Source organism: Canis aureus, chromosome 18 (assembly GCF_053574225.1).
Source record: "Canis aureus isolate CA01 chromosome 18, VMU_Caureus_v.1.0, whole genome shotgun sequence".
Classification (NCBI taxonomy): Eukaryota; Metazoa; Chordata; class Mammalia; order Carnivora; family Canidae; genus Canis; species Canis aureus.
This window is the reverse complement of record NC_135628.1, coordinates 30,193,021-30,209,782: the sequence shown is the minus strand read 5'-3', so window position 1 is coordinate 30,209,782 and position 16,762 is coordinate 30,193,021. Positions and strand designations below refer to the sequence as shown.

At 35.5% G+C, this 16,762-nt stretch overlaps 1 protein-coding gene across 19 annotated transcripts in view; it reads right to left on the bottom strand.

Annotated features, from left to right (window-relative positions):
- The window catches only part of CRPPA (CDP-L-ribitol pyrophosphorylase A), a 340,908-nt gene that overhangs the window by 207,412 nt on the left and 116,734 nt on the right, over nt 1-16,762 (bottom strand). For all 19 annotated transcript variants that reach the window (XR_013356810.1, XM_077856701.1, XM_077856693.1 and 16 more), the window contains one exon: nt 2,949-3,043. Coding sequence is in view for 18 of the 19 variants with exons in the window: in XM_077856701.1 (XP_077712827.1) it covers nt 2,949-3,043 (95 nt within the window). In the remaining variant the exon portion in view is untranslated. The remainder of the gene's footprint in view (nt 1-2,948; nt 3,044-16,762) is intronic.

Genomic DNA, 16,762 nt, shown 5'->3' with positions numbered 1-16,762 from the left:
AGATGCAGGACTCTTCAGAGGCCTGGTGTCAAGAAGACAAGGATGTAGCCATGTGGGAGTGTGTAATTATGCTCCGGAGACAAGATGGTGTCTAATAACAGGGGTAAAGATAGTGGGATTGGACCAGCATTTCTCAAATGAAGGGGAATTTTGCCCCATCTAGGCAAACAACATCTAGGCAACATTTACTAATAACTGGAGATGTTTTGGTTGCTACAACGAGAGGCATCTGATGAGTTTTGGCCAAAGATACTGCTAAACAGTGTACAATGCACAAGATAGACTCTCACAACAAAGAATTATCTAGCTCAAAATGCCAACAGTGAGGTTAGAAAACTGGGGTTCAATATTTGAGGAAAGTGCAGAAGGTTTAGAATAGTCATAGAGGAGGACTGGAGACTTGACTATACAAGAGAATAAGACACAAGTGGAGACCAGTATTTTTTAATGGCAACAATCTGCACTGCTGTATAATTTTCTCCAGTGGTATTGAGTCAAGGCTTAGAGAAGTGAAAACTTAGACTAATACATGGATGGAATTTTAACCAAAGGTGTGCATTTGAAGGACAAGGGAATTGAGGATATTGGTAGATCTATGATCCAAAGAAGGGCTAGAACATGGTATTGAAACTAGGCAAGGAAGGGTATGAAACAAAATGTAGCTGAAAGAAAGGAAGAATATGGGGGCCCTGGAGTTTCCTATAAAATTCAAATATGCACAAGAGTAACTTAGCAAAAGATAAGGATTGATAGGGATCCCTGGGTGGCGCAGCGGTTTGGCGCCTGTCTTTGGCCCAGGGCGCTATCCTGGAGACCCGGGATCGAATCCCATGTCGGGCTCCCAGTGCATGGAGCCTGCTTCTTCCTCTGCCTGTGTCTCTGCCTCTCTCTCTCTCGATCTCTATGTGTGACTATCATGAATAAAAAAAAAAAAAAAAAAAAAAAAACGTAAATAAATAAATAAATAAATAAATAAATAAATAAAAATTAAAAAAAAAAGATATAGATTGACAAAACACTATGGTCAGAACTTAAGGAATAGCCTTAGTACTTATTTTTTCAGCACAGTTAAGATGATAGCAATATATGAAGACTGGATCTGATGGGGAGGTAGATGAAGGTCATTGGATTGGAAATGAAAAGGATAAGGATCTGAGAGGCCAAACTGATGAATAAATCACACAAGGCCAGCAATGTACCATTGTGTGTAACCCCATTTCATGTCACTTCATCGCTAAACAGATACAGGAAAAAAAAAGAATAAGTATTGTAATAATTGTAACCAAAAGAACTTACACAGGGTCTAATACTAGAAAAACCAATAAAGGAATTAGTCACACTGAATACAACAGCTGGATACTCAACAAAAGCATAAAATCCCAGCTCTCTAAACTTAAGGTTGATCGATGGCCAGAGTTCCACTAATATTCTTTCAGTGTCTCATTTCAGTGACTTCTGCACTGACTAGATAAAGAGTAAATGAGAACCCCGTACAGGGCTGTCTGCTCAGTGAGGACACTGCTTCTCCCTCTCCTCCCTGCTCATGTTCTATCTTTATTATCTCTAATAAATAATTTTTTTAAAAAAGAGATTACTCAACAGCAAAAGACTATTTCTGAGGTAAAAGGGTGCTTCAATGTGTCAGACAATGGAAAGTTATCAATAATTAAATATTCTGCAAGATGCAGCAGTGAAATTGGGGAAAGGAATTTAGGAACAGATTCTTCACAGGTTAACATGAGGTAAAAAGCAGAGCAAGGTGATAAAATTTCCAAGGATGAAGGGAGAATGTTCAGAAAGTCAATGAAGAGAAGCAACACAGGAAAGTAGACTGCAGTACAACCTTTCTATCTAAGAGATAGCAGATACAGTGCTCATTTTCTTTCAGCTTTGAGTTAGTGCTCCAAGTGCTACTGGTAGAATTTGGCACTGAGTGACATTAATAACACCTGGGGGAGCTTGTTAAAAATCTGGATTCTAGAACTAATATCAGACTACTATTATCAAGGTTTTTACATATTCCAGGGCTCTATGCTCTTAACATTTGGTGTATCTATTCAGGACTAAAGTTTGGGAACTAGTAGTATTCATTACTTAATACACTTTTCCTCATCATCAAATTTAATTATTATAGTTCATTTTCACCAAAAATTTACAGGCCAGATGCTTTCCTAAGTACTTTAAATTTTAGTCAAATTTAGGGCAGCCCGGGTGGCTCAGCGGTTTGGCGCCACCTTCAGCCCAGGACATGATCCTGGAGTCCCAGGATTGAGTCCCACGTCGGGCTCCCTGCATGGAGCCTGCTTCTCCCTCTGCCTGTGTCTCTGCCTCTCTGTGTGTGTGTGTCTCTCATGAATAAATAAATAAAATCTTTAAAAAAATTTTTTAGTCAAATTTAAACTTTAAATTCAATCTTTAAAGTTATTTTATTCAACTCTCTTAATGACTTTACAAAGCAGATGTTATTGGCATTTTCAATTTAAGATAAGGAAGTTAGGCAATAAAGCTGACATCTGAGTACAGACAGTCCTAACAGGGCCCATTTCCCTTCTAAGTGTGCCATCATGTTAAAATTAACTAAAATGAACTTTTTACTTTGGCTTTTAATTATAATTTGATCATGTATATTGTTAAAAGATCATCACATGTTTATCATAAGCCCAGATAGATGGTTATACATTTTAATTGAAACAGGGAAATTACTTAGGGTTAAATCATTTTGTCAAACAAAACATTTCAAAACAAAAAGTTGTCATAGAAGTAAATAATGGAAGTCATTAGTGGTAAAAGTTACAAATAGTTCCTATGGACCTCCTCACACTTAATATTACTTCTTTCATTTCCTTATCCCGATTAGGTACAAATTTAAGAAGTTCATCAGCTCAAAAACAGAGAACAAAGGGAACTCAACTCTTATATGTCATAAAACTCAATCTTTGAATACTTACGTTTAGTTCATTTTTTAGTATTTCTTCAAGATGATGTCCCACATGATTCTCATCTTTTGTGTCCATAACTATGCAAATGTGTTGTGAAATTCTTTCTGAGATAAAAAGGAAAAAAAGATTGTTTCAAAGAGAAAAATGGAACAAAGTCCTAGCATTCTAAGACTGAGGCTTACCTGCTGTTCGTAAATGTTGAACTACAAAGGTTTTACTTTCAGGCCAGTGAAGTAACTTGGAATTCACATTGATAAGTCCTTCGTTTGTTATTACCCAAATTAAAAAAGGTATGTATTCAACCCTGTGTAGGTGACTAACCAGAACGTTGTGTAAGCAACAGAAATAAGCTATCTTAGGATACATTTGAAAAGGACTAACTGAAAGTAACAGCTATTTGGCTTGACAATTCAATCCTCCTACATTCACCATGGGTCTCCTAGAATCTGATAAAATTCCATCTCTCACTCACATCCCCTCTTCAGGCTAGAAAGTTTCTCCTGTGTGCAGCACATGGTGCCACCTAGTACCCTGGGTGAGTATAGCAGTTTCCTTGGCTTTCTTCTCAATTTGGTCAATTGAATACAATTAAGTTCCTGCCTATTTAAATGTTACCACAAGTGAAAAGAGCTAAACCAATTTTCTTCAAATTTGTTAGACCTCTCTGACATGATCTGATTCAAAAATAGAAGCCATATGACATAAAAATGTTCATCTTTGTTAAGCCTCGATGCACACTCAAAAAAAATATGCTGTCCTCCTCTACAGTAGACTATCTAAGACGCTAAGAAATAGCTATACTGCTGCCAATTAAAAAGACATAGCATGTTATCATGTCAGAAAAATTTTAAAGGCCTAATTTTAAATAAGAAACCTCAATCAAGTTAGTTTATCATTTAACCCAGGAGCTTTTACATGGACAGATCTATATTATTTGGTGTACATAAACATTGATATAGTGATAGTTTATCATTTTTCTAAGCCAATCTGGGGACAATAGACCCATTAAAACATTAACAATATCACCAATTAACAATATCGTCAACTCTTAGTACTACCTCCTTCCCTCTTATCAAGAATATTATATGGTGCTGGAGCTGTATGTTCTATGTACCAATCTTCACTGTGACCCTTCATAATTTTCTGAAACCATGTAATAGATTCCAGAAATGTGAGTTCAGAAAGGAATTCTTTTCATGATTACTCTTGCTGAGGATTCATCAATTTTATTAACATTTTCAAAGAAAACCTTTGATTTTCTTGTATGTTTATTTTCTAGTTCTTGGATTTCTACTACCCAATATTTTCTTCCTTCTACTATCTTTGGATTTAGTTTGCTATTTTCTTGAAAAAGATGCTCATATTGTTTAGTTCCAGCTTTTCCTTTATTCTTATATTTAAATTTTCCTTTAATTCACCTTAGCTTTATTTCAAACATTGTGATTTTTTCATTAGTTTAAATTATTTTCAGTTTAGGGGACTTCATTCACTTTTGTTGTAAACATTTTGTAATTTCTACTATAATTTCTCAGTTATTTCTCATGAAGTTCTTATGGATTACATAAGCATTTTTTTGCTTGCTATACAATAAATTACCATAAATTTAGCAAACACCTACTAACTAGTTTCAAACTCTGTATGTCAGCAAGAAAAACATGTATGGACATGATAAAGCAAAGGAAACAATATGTAAACAATGGGTGAACTAATGTATCTAGGTTTAAGACAGATGGAAGTTAAGTGTACTATTCTTTCATCTTTTGTTTCAAAGTACACTAAACATTTAGTACACTAAAATAAATATTCTACTCCCTAACACAAATAAGGTACAATTAAAAAAACATGAATGTGTGCGTGTGCATGTGTATAAACATATATATAGTTTATACAGCATAGAGTAGGAGGTCTTCCAAGTTATTTTTTAAACAATATTTTAAATATTGGAGGTGGTGGATGTGCTAATCTTACTGTGGTAATCACTTTACTATATATACATATATCAAATCATTACAGTTCATACCCTAAACCTGCATGTTATATGCAAATTATACCTTAATGAAGCTGGATAAAAAATAAATTCACCTCTCTATTCAGTGACGATCAACTGAAAAAACATAAAAGTCTATATTGAAGGCAATTTAACAATAAAGAAGGTCAATCTTTTATCATGGTGATTTCTATTCTGTCTGCCAATGTCTTTAATACCCAGTTATTTATACTCCACAATAGTCCAATGTCCATGCCACTATGTCCTTTACCCTAATAATATAAAATCCCCCACCTGTCCAGTGTCATTCACAGTCTACACCAGGTTGAATCTTCATCAGTTCCCCAATTCAATGGTTCTCAACGTTGGTTGCACAAAGTCAACTGAGGTTTTGTTTTGCTTTTATATGTTTCCAATATACACTCTTGAAACCCACCCATCAATATTCTTGCCCTTTTTGAAGCTCCAAAAGTGATTGAGATATTCAGTCACACTGAAAACCTTTGTTTATTCATTGCATTGATTTTCTGTAATGCGAGGCTTATAAAAGTCTTCTCTTTAAAAAGAAGCATGTTGATTGCCTACTATACCTGATTAATCCCCCCAAAATGGTGTGACTCTTTTCGAGTATCATTCTTTTGGAGTAATTCTGCAATTTAATCTTCTCCATACTATAGCAATTGGAGGGTGCTGAGAAAAAAGCATTGTTAGTCAATTGCCTTTGAGATTTCTAATGTCCAACTATTTTTAAAAACCCAAATTCACTCAATTCTTACTCTGTTCTGCATGGCTCACTGGAGTTCACAGTTTAACCATTTCTTGCCCAATTTTACAAAGGCAATATAAGAAAAGACATGCAATGTTCATCAATTACAGAAAAAGGCAAGTCCTGGACATTTAATGATGTTTATTAAATTACTGAGCCCCAGGATGGGTGGCTTATTTTTTTTTAAAGATTTTATTTATTTATTCATGCGAGACACAGAGAGCGAGAGAGAGGCAGAGACACAGGCAGAGGGAGAAGCAGGCTCCATGCAGGGAGCCAGACGTGGGACTCGATCCAGGGTCTCCAGGATCACGCCCTGGACTGAAGGCAGCGCTAAACTGCTGAGCCACCGGGGCTGCCCTGGGTGGCTTATGGGTTGAACAAGTGTCTTTGGCTCAGGGAATGATCCCAGGGTCCTGGGATCGAGTTCCACAGAGAGCCTGCTTCTCCCTCTATGTCTTTGTCTCTGTGTCTCTCATGAGTAAATAAAATCTTAATAAAAACTTACTGAGCCCCATGCAATTTTTTTAAATGTTATAGGAATCCAATTCAATATCCAAAAAATTCCATAAGTAGTATATTCATACTTTAACAATATTTGACATGTGTGAATCATACAGAGACTAAAAATCAATTTTTTAAAAGATTTTATTCATTTATTCATGAGAGATACACAGAGAGAGAGAGAGAGAGAGAGAGAGAGGCAGAGACACAGGCAAAAGAAGAAGCAGGCCCCATGCAAGGAACCCGATGTGGGTCTCAATCCTGGGACTCCAGGATCAAGCCCTGGGCCAAGGCAGGCACCAAACCACTGAGCCACACAGGGATCCCCTGAAAATCAATTTCTATGTAGAGCCAAACTTTCTACACCGAATTTATAAATATAAAAGAAATGAAGGAAACATGGAATAAAAGAGCCAACATTGAGATTTTGATGAGGGTTAAATAATTAATATACCTGAAGTTACATATAGTGCCTGCTACAAGTAAATCCCAAGTGTTCACATAATAATTGTTGCTATGATTACATGAATTCAACAAAAATACAAATTAAAATTCTTTTTATCTACTCAAGATATGACCCATCTCTAACTTCAAATACTCCCTGTGGTCTTAATTATTTCAGAATTTGTTAAAAAGGGCCGGGGGAGGGGCAGCACCTCGGTAGCTCAAGAGTTAAGCATCAGATTCTTGGTTTTGGCTCAGGTCATAATCTGAGAGTCCCGAATCAAGCCCTAAGTCTGCGGGCCCCCTGCTCTCAGTAGGGAATCTGCTTCTCCCTTCTCCCTCTACCCCACCCACCCTGGCTCATGCTCTCATTCTCAAATAAATAAAATCTTTAAAAAAAAAATCTCAATTTGTCCCACTAATCCTTTTCAAATTTCAAAGTTTCACACAAAATGCAGTAATTACATAAAAGAGTGAAGTACACATCTTGAGGAACAGTCCTGTTTTCTTCCCTGAATTTCTTTGAAACTAAAATGGATACCTTCTGATTGTTCATATATTAGTTTATCCATTACATCTGGGTTGAAGCATCTCATGTGATTTCTACTAATAATCCCCAAATATACAGTGACATCCATAACCGGGAATGTTAATATACTTAAGACCTTCACCAACAGAAGACAACAGAAATGCCTATACTTGTGCCATGAAGGTGGAAACCCCAAATGGGAAAGAATGTAGCTAGAGAAGCAGGGTTCAAATAAATTGAACCTCAATTCTACACTTATACTAGTATCCCACAACAAAGAAAAAGAATCTAATATTTAAAAATCATTTTTTATGAAGCACAAAACTTTCCAAATATGATGAATATTTATTATTTCTCAAAGCAAAGAATTTAACAACTTCCTTCAGGTTAATAATGAAATCGACAGAAACAAAAGCCTTTAGAATTGTTAATCTGTTGTTCTCTAATTATTAATAAAGCACTTCTTAGAAATGTTGTGTTAAAACACAACAATAGCATGGGGGAGGACCATAAAGTCATTTTGCTTCCCGGAATCATAAAAACTCTACCACAAGAATCCAGTTGTTGTTCTCTCCCCAAAAGAGACCATAAAGATAAATTAGAAAAACATTGGAGTGGAGTTAAATTTAGATAATACCTGAACCTGTCAACTTTATTACTAATATTAACTTCTTAGTTTTAGTTGTCACACTTTTTTATACAGTATCTTTTTTCAATCTTTCTAAGAGGATGATTATCACATATGAAGTATTTTAATATCTGAACCTGTAGGGTACACTCCCCACCCCCCCCAAAAAATAACTTCTTTAACACATATTTTCTGATTTATACTGAATAACTATTTACATATAGCATCTAGGTGTCACACAGATCAACGCGACTTAATAGAAAATTCTAATGGAACATGACCTTTAGTCTACAGATTAGTATTAAAAAGCTGTAAGCATTAATTAATAAGCCCAAGTTTTTCAGTTAATATCTCATCCCCATGTATGGGAATTTTTCAAGAGTCAGAGTATGTATATAATTGCCAGCAGTAATTATGCCAAAAATAATGTACAATTTGATTTTACTTTATTGGCTAGGCTGATTAATTTTATATGTCAACTTGACTGAGCAATGGGGTGGTTCAGATAATTAGTCAAACTTAATTTGGGTGTTTCTGTGAGGGTATTTTTAGATGTGGTTTGCACTTAAATTGGTAAACTAAGTAAAACCGATTTCCCCACCTAATGTGGATGGGCATCATGTAATCAACTGAAGACCCGAATAGAACAAAAGTTTGACAGGCCAGGAGTGAGAGAGGAACCTCCTGCTTAATGGTCTTCGAACCAAAACATTGGCTTTTCCTGGTTCTACAGCAGCTTGCCAGCTTTAGGGCTTAAACTGTGACACTGGCTTTGTAGATTTTGGACTTGCCAACCTCCATAATCCATAACCACATGAGCCAATTCCTGTGTGTGTGTGTGTGTGTGTGTGTGTGTGTTATGTTTGTTCTACTTTGGAGAACCCTGACAAATACATTAACAAGTAAGTCTAAAACATCTTCAACAGATAACTAATAATTTCCAAGTCTTCATTACAGAATTCCTATATCCTTTTGTCCTATAAAAGGCAATAAATGAACACCCACACCTTGGGCAACACATCTTACTCTTCAGCCAAATTATACCACCTACATTTCTCTAGATGTATCTTGATCTTTGGACTAATGTACGTGTTCCCCCTACCTGCAATGCCATTTCATGTCCTTGTCTAATTCTCCAAAAAGGTCTATCTGAAGCATTATCTGCTTTAATGGCTATAGGCTAGTATTTTAGATGGATTGGGTGGGGGATGAGAGAAGGAAGGGGGAAAAAAAGAATAGGGAGATAACAAACTAGGGAGACTTTCTAGAAATTACAATATCCTTACATCTCCAAACGCATAATTCTGATACTTAAAGTTATCTCTCTGAAACACATATAAGCACACAGTCAGGATTTTCCCCATACCCAGGTATGAATCGCTATATTACTGAATCTTAATGGTCCAAAGGAAAGGCCCTCCAGTGTCAAGTTTCAGAAATGAAAATTTACACGTACCTTGGTTCTAATAAACCTATCCACAAAGCTGATGCTCAGGTAGTACACAGCAACAGAGTCATGGGAATCCTTATAGGCAGGAATCATTTTGGTAGTCAGTGTATTTATTCTGATTAATCTGTACTCATGCCATCATAAGCAGTTTTTTGTTTTCTTTTTTCTTTTTTTTTTTAATTTATTCACGAGAGACACACAGAGAGAGGCAGAGACACAGGCAGAGGGAGAAGCAGGCTCCATGCAGGGAGCCTGACGTGGGACTCGATCCCGGGACTCCAGGATCATGCCCTAGGCTGAAGGCAGGCACTAAACCACTGAGCCATCCAAGCATGAGGGTATTTTTAGATGTGGTTTGCATTTAAACAGGTAAACTAAGTAAAACTGATTTCCCCATCTAATGTGGATGGGCATCATGTAAACTACTATCCTAAGTAGGTTTAATATTGTTTTTGCCTTTCACCACAGTGGAGATTTTTATACATTATGTCTCTTAATAATCATAACAAGTAGGAATTATTCTCCCCATTTTATAGATTGCACAACTTGCTGGCTTTATAGCCTCAAAGTCACAGAGCCATGAAATTGTAAACTCCTAGCTTTCAAACTTAAATCTATGTAAAGTTAGTATCCTAAAGGGTAATTTTTCCCTTTCAAATTATTCTGCATTTTTATTTTACTTTTATTAAAATTTTTACTTTGTATTTTATCATTTACTAGTTTTTCTCTCACACAAATCATTAACTCAACTCAGTAAACTAGAATTTACTCACTCACCATCACCTCCACTTCCCCCCCAGGTTTTAACACAGGGCACAAACAAGAAATTATTGAACACTTATCAGTTTCCAGGCTTTGTGCTAGGATCATGACTAAGACAAATTGTTATGGGCTGAATTTTGTCCCCACCAAAGTCACTATGGGAATTCTAACACTGAATATCCTCAGAATGTGACTTTATTTGGAGATACGGACTTTCAGAGGTAAAATGAGGTTAAAATGAAGACAATTAGAGCAGTCCCCCTAAGCTGAAATGACTGGTGTATTTATAAAAAGGCAAATAAAACTAATAAGAGAAAAATTATCAAAGTCAAATCATATGGGGGCACTTGGGTGGCTAACTGGTTGAGCGTCTACTCTGGGCATGATCCCAGGGTCCTGGGATCAGGCCCTGCATTGGGCTCCCCAAAGGAAGCCTGCTTCTCCCTCTGCCTATATCTTTGCCTCTCTCTCCAAGTCTCTCATGAATAAAAATCTTTAGAAAAAAAGTCAAACCCTAAATAAAACTTTTATAAAAAAAAATAAAGAACAGGAATACACTTCTAAAATTAATGAATGCATGACAGACAGACGTGCCTACCAAACCAGTTAAAATTATAATCTACTATTTCATAACAAGCCAAAAACCATTAATGTAATGAAACCAAACATAAAAGAACTATGTGATTTAGAATTTCAAAAACTCATAAATTAGGTGGTGGCAGTCAGGAATTTAAAAGACTATTTCAGAAATGAGAACTATACAGATATGAGACAGGTACAAAATTTTTAAAAAGACGGGATAAAGATTCAATATAAGAGGACAAATATTGAACTTTAGTAAAGATGATCCAACAAACATAATAGGAATCCATGAAGAAGAAAATACTGAAATTTTTATTTATATACACACACATTCAAGCTTGTCACGGATATAAGTACCTCCAAATATTTACCAATAAAAACCAGTAAAGTTATTAGACTTAAAAATCATTACTGTAGTCATCTAGATGAAAAATATAGAGATCATAAAGGTAATGAAATAATCATAATTTATTCAATAAAAATACCATAGTTATTCAAGGAAAAAAATTACAAGCTGAGATTTTATATTCAGCAATTGACTTTCAAGTATAAAGCACACAGTTATCAATGTGAATGAAGAAGATGATTTTCCTATATTTCCTAAGGAATGTACTAGAGCTCAACTCCTCAGACAACCAAAGACGAGAGAGAGAGAGAGAGAGATGGAATGACTGAGGGACAACATAAAACAGTTACTTCAGAACCATAACTAAATAAGGTCTAAAATTAACTGAACACAGTATATAAAGGTTTCATAATCTGAAAATATAGAGTATAGACAAGAAAATGCAGTAAGAGTGAATGGAATATGTAAAAAATGCAATTCTTTTCAAAAATAGTCTTGGTTGATAGTATCAATACTTTGAGACCTAGAGAGTATGCAGTTGCATACAATATCTGAGTGATTGTAGAATATTCTAAATCTGTTAATTCCTCTATCTTTGAGAACTCTATGGGGTGGAAGATACAATATTGAATTGGAATTATCAGTATAAATTTATGAGGCATTTCACCTTCATGTAAACACACAACAAAAATACTTAAAGTTTATAGGACAGAATGCATTCAGTTGAATACTGAACAAGGAAAATGAGCATTTACCTTTCTATGTAAGCTGTACGATGGGTAAGTAAACTGTAGATGAGCAGTGTTTGTGAAAGTGCCTCAACTAATGGATGAAAACCAATTAAGCAAATTAAAATATCACGATTTTGCAAACACTTGCCATGAATTAATAAATCTAAGCGCTGAGTATCATAAGCTGCTATCAGAAAATAAAAGATAACCAGACATTTGGTGTCTCCTAATTAAAAACTCACACCACCTCTTTTCTTACCAGAGATGAAACTAAATCTGAGTAAGCTTCTAAAGCCAGCTGTCACTTTGTAGAAGACAGAAAAATACACAGAAATATGCATAATTGCACCAAGCAAGAATATACATTCATCAAAATTCAAAATAGGGAAGAAGCGACAGATCAAATAGGTTGGGTTCAGCAAGAGATAAATTACAACCAAAATAAAAGGATGGGGAACCTGTAGGGTGAGATTTAAAAAGCCATTAAAAAAAAAAAAAAAAAACACCAAAATCACAACTAAACCATAGCATCTAGAAATGTAAATATGAGTGATAAAGTTCAGAAGAAATGAGAAAATTCCTGTAAAATCTTGATAGCTACTACTTTTGAGGATGGAACAGGTTGTAACTACATAAAAGTGTAAGAAAAAGCCTCTGCTTCGAGTGGCAAAATTCTATTCTTAATCTGGGTGATGTTACACAGATATGCACATTACTCTTCAAGCTACAGATCTGGTTTGGATTTCTGTTATTTGTGGTTTGACAGCAAAATGTTTTAAATAGTAGAAAAAAATATACACAAGTACACTAGTCCTTTTATCCATACTTCTATTCATTCAGAAAGTATCTTTATATAAGATCAAGGGACAAGATAAAGGTCTTGAGTATATCACATAAGGATACCTAACAAACTGTTAAAACAATGTGTCAACTTTTAAACATTTAAATTAAAAGAAAAGCCAGGAGTGGCTGGCTGGTTCGGTCAGTAGAGCATCTGACTCTTGATCTCAGTCAGGGTCTTGTGTTCAAACCCCCCACTAGGTGTGAAGCCTACTTTAAAAACCAAATATAAATTTTTAAAAAACAGCAAATTAAGAAAAAAACTTTTAAAAGCATCAAGTAATGAGAGTATTTTTATTCACAAGGTATTAAGCATTAAAAATTCAGGTTACCATAGGGAATCCTTTAAATTCTAGTTCATGAAAGCAGTGTAACGAATAAATAAAAGGTATTAGCACCCTTTCAGTAAAAGCAATTGAGCCACAGAGTGACTCAAATACTGGATGATCTCTCACTCAGAGACTGACAAATATTATGTATAATATCATAATTAAACATACATTCTAACCAAAATCTTATGATGCAGGCAAAATTATCATGTCTTCCTTACATATAAAGATTTAAATGATTTGCCTTGGATTAATTCAGCTAGTAAACTCAAGAGCCAAATTCAAACCAGGCAATCTGGTCTAGAATCGAAACCATCAAACATTCCACATGCTGATAGAACCTATAAGGAAGATAGGTAATTTCCTAATTCAGGAGTTTTCCCACATTTTTTTTTTAATTGAGGCCACACATGTCAAATGGTAGTCTCACACATTCATGGAATATACAGGATGCTCTGCAGTTTCTAACAAGCCCTTCTTTTCCAAATGCTAAGGCATAAGAGGTTGTAATAGAAAACAACATTAGAGCAGGGAAAATATGAAGTCTTCTTTCATTGCTTTTAATTAAGTAGCTAGCAAACTTCCAACACTTACTTTATTTCATTAATTAAAATTTCCATGTTTCCTCTATATAACATCCCTGAAATAGAAACAGCATCTTAGAACTGCTACCCTTAGGGTCATATGAAGATATACTGATCTCGACCTTTCTCTGCATTGGTATGCAGTAAAATTACTGTTTTGTCACTACCCTAATTATAACTTCATTGGAACTTTCTCAGACAGCTCTATAATCTATTCTGTTATTAAGATCATTTGGTAATTTTTTTTTTCAGTTTGATGCATTTTTTTCAGTTCTAGAAATTCCATTTGGCATTTCTTTATATTTTCTATGCCTTTCTTGATACTTTCCATCTTTCAAGAGCTTTACTTATTTGTACTATTTTCATAATCAGGACTTTAAAGTATTTGTCAGATAATTCCAACATCAGTATCATCTCAACAGAAGTATCCAACTGGTTATCTTTCCCCATTTAAGTCTCTACTTTCATGGTTCTTTGTATGCCCACTGATCATGGATTATATCCTGGATATCTAGGTAATATCCTTTCTCACCATGGTCTCTCCTGTACACTTCAATTCTCTAGTGCATTCCTTTTCAGCACTTCTATCAGAGAGCTGTGACTTTATCCCACTTTGCGCACGCTGCCCACAACTATACCCGCTGATATGCAAAGTTAAGCAAAAAGAAGAGAGCAACAACAGTTCTCAAGCCATAGCAACCCTGATGCAGAGCAATGTTCAGTTCTCTCAGAATTTTATAAACCTCCGGGCATCCACTATTGCCACTGTGAGTACAACACTGCCACATGATTGCTTGAGGGGTCAATCATTAGAGTAGGGACAAAAAAAAAAAAAAAAAGAAAAGAAAAGAAAAGAAAAGATATCTTTACTCTCTGAACATTAGGAGATTCCTTCTTGCCCTTCTAGCCAGAGTTTGGGGGCTTCTCTTGGAGCTCCGCTTATTCCAGTGCCCACCTGTAGCTCTGGCCGTACTATATCCAAATCAGGTAGTATCATAGGAATAAAATTGCAAAATACACTGCCAATTAGGTAGACTTAAAAGCTGAGTATTATTCATTAATCTACCTTCTACTACTTTACTTATAACCTCAAATAGCTCTCCTTTTTACTCTGTTCAGGTTTTATAGTTTCCTTCAGTGGGAGAAACAGGTGGAATATTCTTGTTCCACCTTACCCAGAACCAGAACCCTAGGTCTTTTTACACAAGAACAATTATAATAAAACCCTATACCTTAATATAGAACTCATTTAATATTTTTTGAAAGTTTTCTAAACGTTCAGGGGTGCCTGGATGGTGCAGTTGATTAAGCCATCTGACTCTTGATTTCAGCTCAGGTCGTGATCTCAGGGTCATATAATGGAGCCCGCATTGAGTTCCACATTCAGGACAGATTCAGCTCAAGTTACTCTCTACCTCTCCCTTTGCACCTCCCCCCATGCACTAGCTCTTGCTTGCTCTCACTCAAAAATAAAATTAAAAAAAAAAAAAAAAAAAAACTAAAGCTTCTAAGTCAACATAAAACATTCTACTGTAGTTTCATTAGAAGCATTTATCTTTACCCCATAGTATAAAAGTATTGCTTGCAATCAATGGCACCTTAGAGTCACTGAAACATGGTAGAAATCAAGTACTTGTTACATGCCTACCCAGTCACAGAAGATCACACTGTGAACAATGGCTGCTTATCTAACAAAACAGAACACTATTATCCATCTTATACCAGAACAGTACAGACCATGCTAGCCTTTAAATTTCAAAATCCAAGTCACAGTCTCATTTGCATATTAATCATGCATGACTTAAGAATATTCTCCAATGGAACCTTAATTCAGAGGCTTCCAGATGTAGAACTTTACATAGAAGTCAGCTGGCTCACTGGTCCGTAATGTCCTGGAGAAAACAGTACTCCCAAATCCCAAAACCAATTAAGTATTTACTGAAACACAAAGATATATAAAAAGGGGACAAATTCTCAGAAGATCAGTTGTCCTTTTGTGCTAGATTTTCCAATGGTACAACTACATACTACTAGTTCCAAATTAAAGTGAGAGAAGACATGGACGTTCTTCCACCAGAAAATGGCCCTCTGCCTCTGTTAATTCCTTTGCTCTTCAAGGAGTTGACAGTGGCAGAAAGGCAGAAACATTATCAGTATTTCAATCATTTATCCTGGAAGGTGCAGGGAAGGACTCCTAGAATGATATTCAGAATGTCAATGTTTTCAATATATCACATCTTCACCTGACAAACTCTTGAAATTCTCTCAAGTTTTAATCAAGCTTTAAGTAAAATGGAATTTCCTCAGGGCTTTTAATCCCCTGGCATAATATGCTTTGCAATCTAAAACTTAGCCAACTTTGGTTAGGGTATGTGGTTTAGCAAAATATACTCGTGTACAACGTGTTGTCAAAATGTTTAATTCCAGTGTGAGTCTAAAGTCTTTTATAGGAAATAGGAGATAGGATGTATAAATTTTTAAGTTCATAATTGAGGTCAAAAACTAGTATGTAATATACTCATGGGTACATGGTTCAGGGAAATATATTCATGTATAACATGTTGTCAAAAACGTTTAATTCCAGAATTATTCTAAAGTCCTTTATAGAAAATAGGAGATATCATGCATAGATTTTTAAGTTTATGAATGAGGTCTAAAACTAATATGTAGTAACTCATCTTTTAAAGTTCCTCTTATTGTCCCTTGAACATTGGACTTCTTTGAACATTGGTACACATGAAATATATGCACTTCTATCAGAGAGCTTCAAGGATTAGAAAATGCATGTAAATTTTGGGGTTTTCCATTGTACTTCAAAAAAACAGTAATATGAAAATTTTCTAACATGTTCACCCTTCTTTTTACCACATGAAAGATCAATGACACACTAAGAGAAGCAAACAATATCTATACATATGCCTGCAATTAATAATCAGTAAGGACTTGGGGCACCTGAGTGGCTCAGTCAGTTAAGCATCTGACTCTTGGTTTTGGCTCAGGCCATGATCTCAGGGTCCTGGGATGGAACCCTGTGTTGAGCTCTGCACTCAATGCAGCCTGCTTATCTCTCTCCTTCCCTCTCTGCTCCTCCTCTGGATCTCCAATAAATAAAATCTGTTAAAAAAATAATGATCAGTAATGACCCCAGAGTGCACAGAATGGTGTATTTTAGAAGAAGATTTCAAACATCTTCCAATAGAGACAAACCTAAATACTAGGTTAGTTCCATCACCAAGGGGTCAAAAAAATCCAGGCCAGCTTTCAATTATTTAGAAACATCCAACACCATGACTTCATCAAGCCTCATTATTCACTTTACTGAACTCTTGAGCCAAAATCTT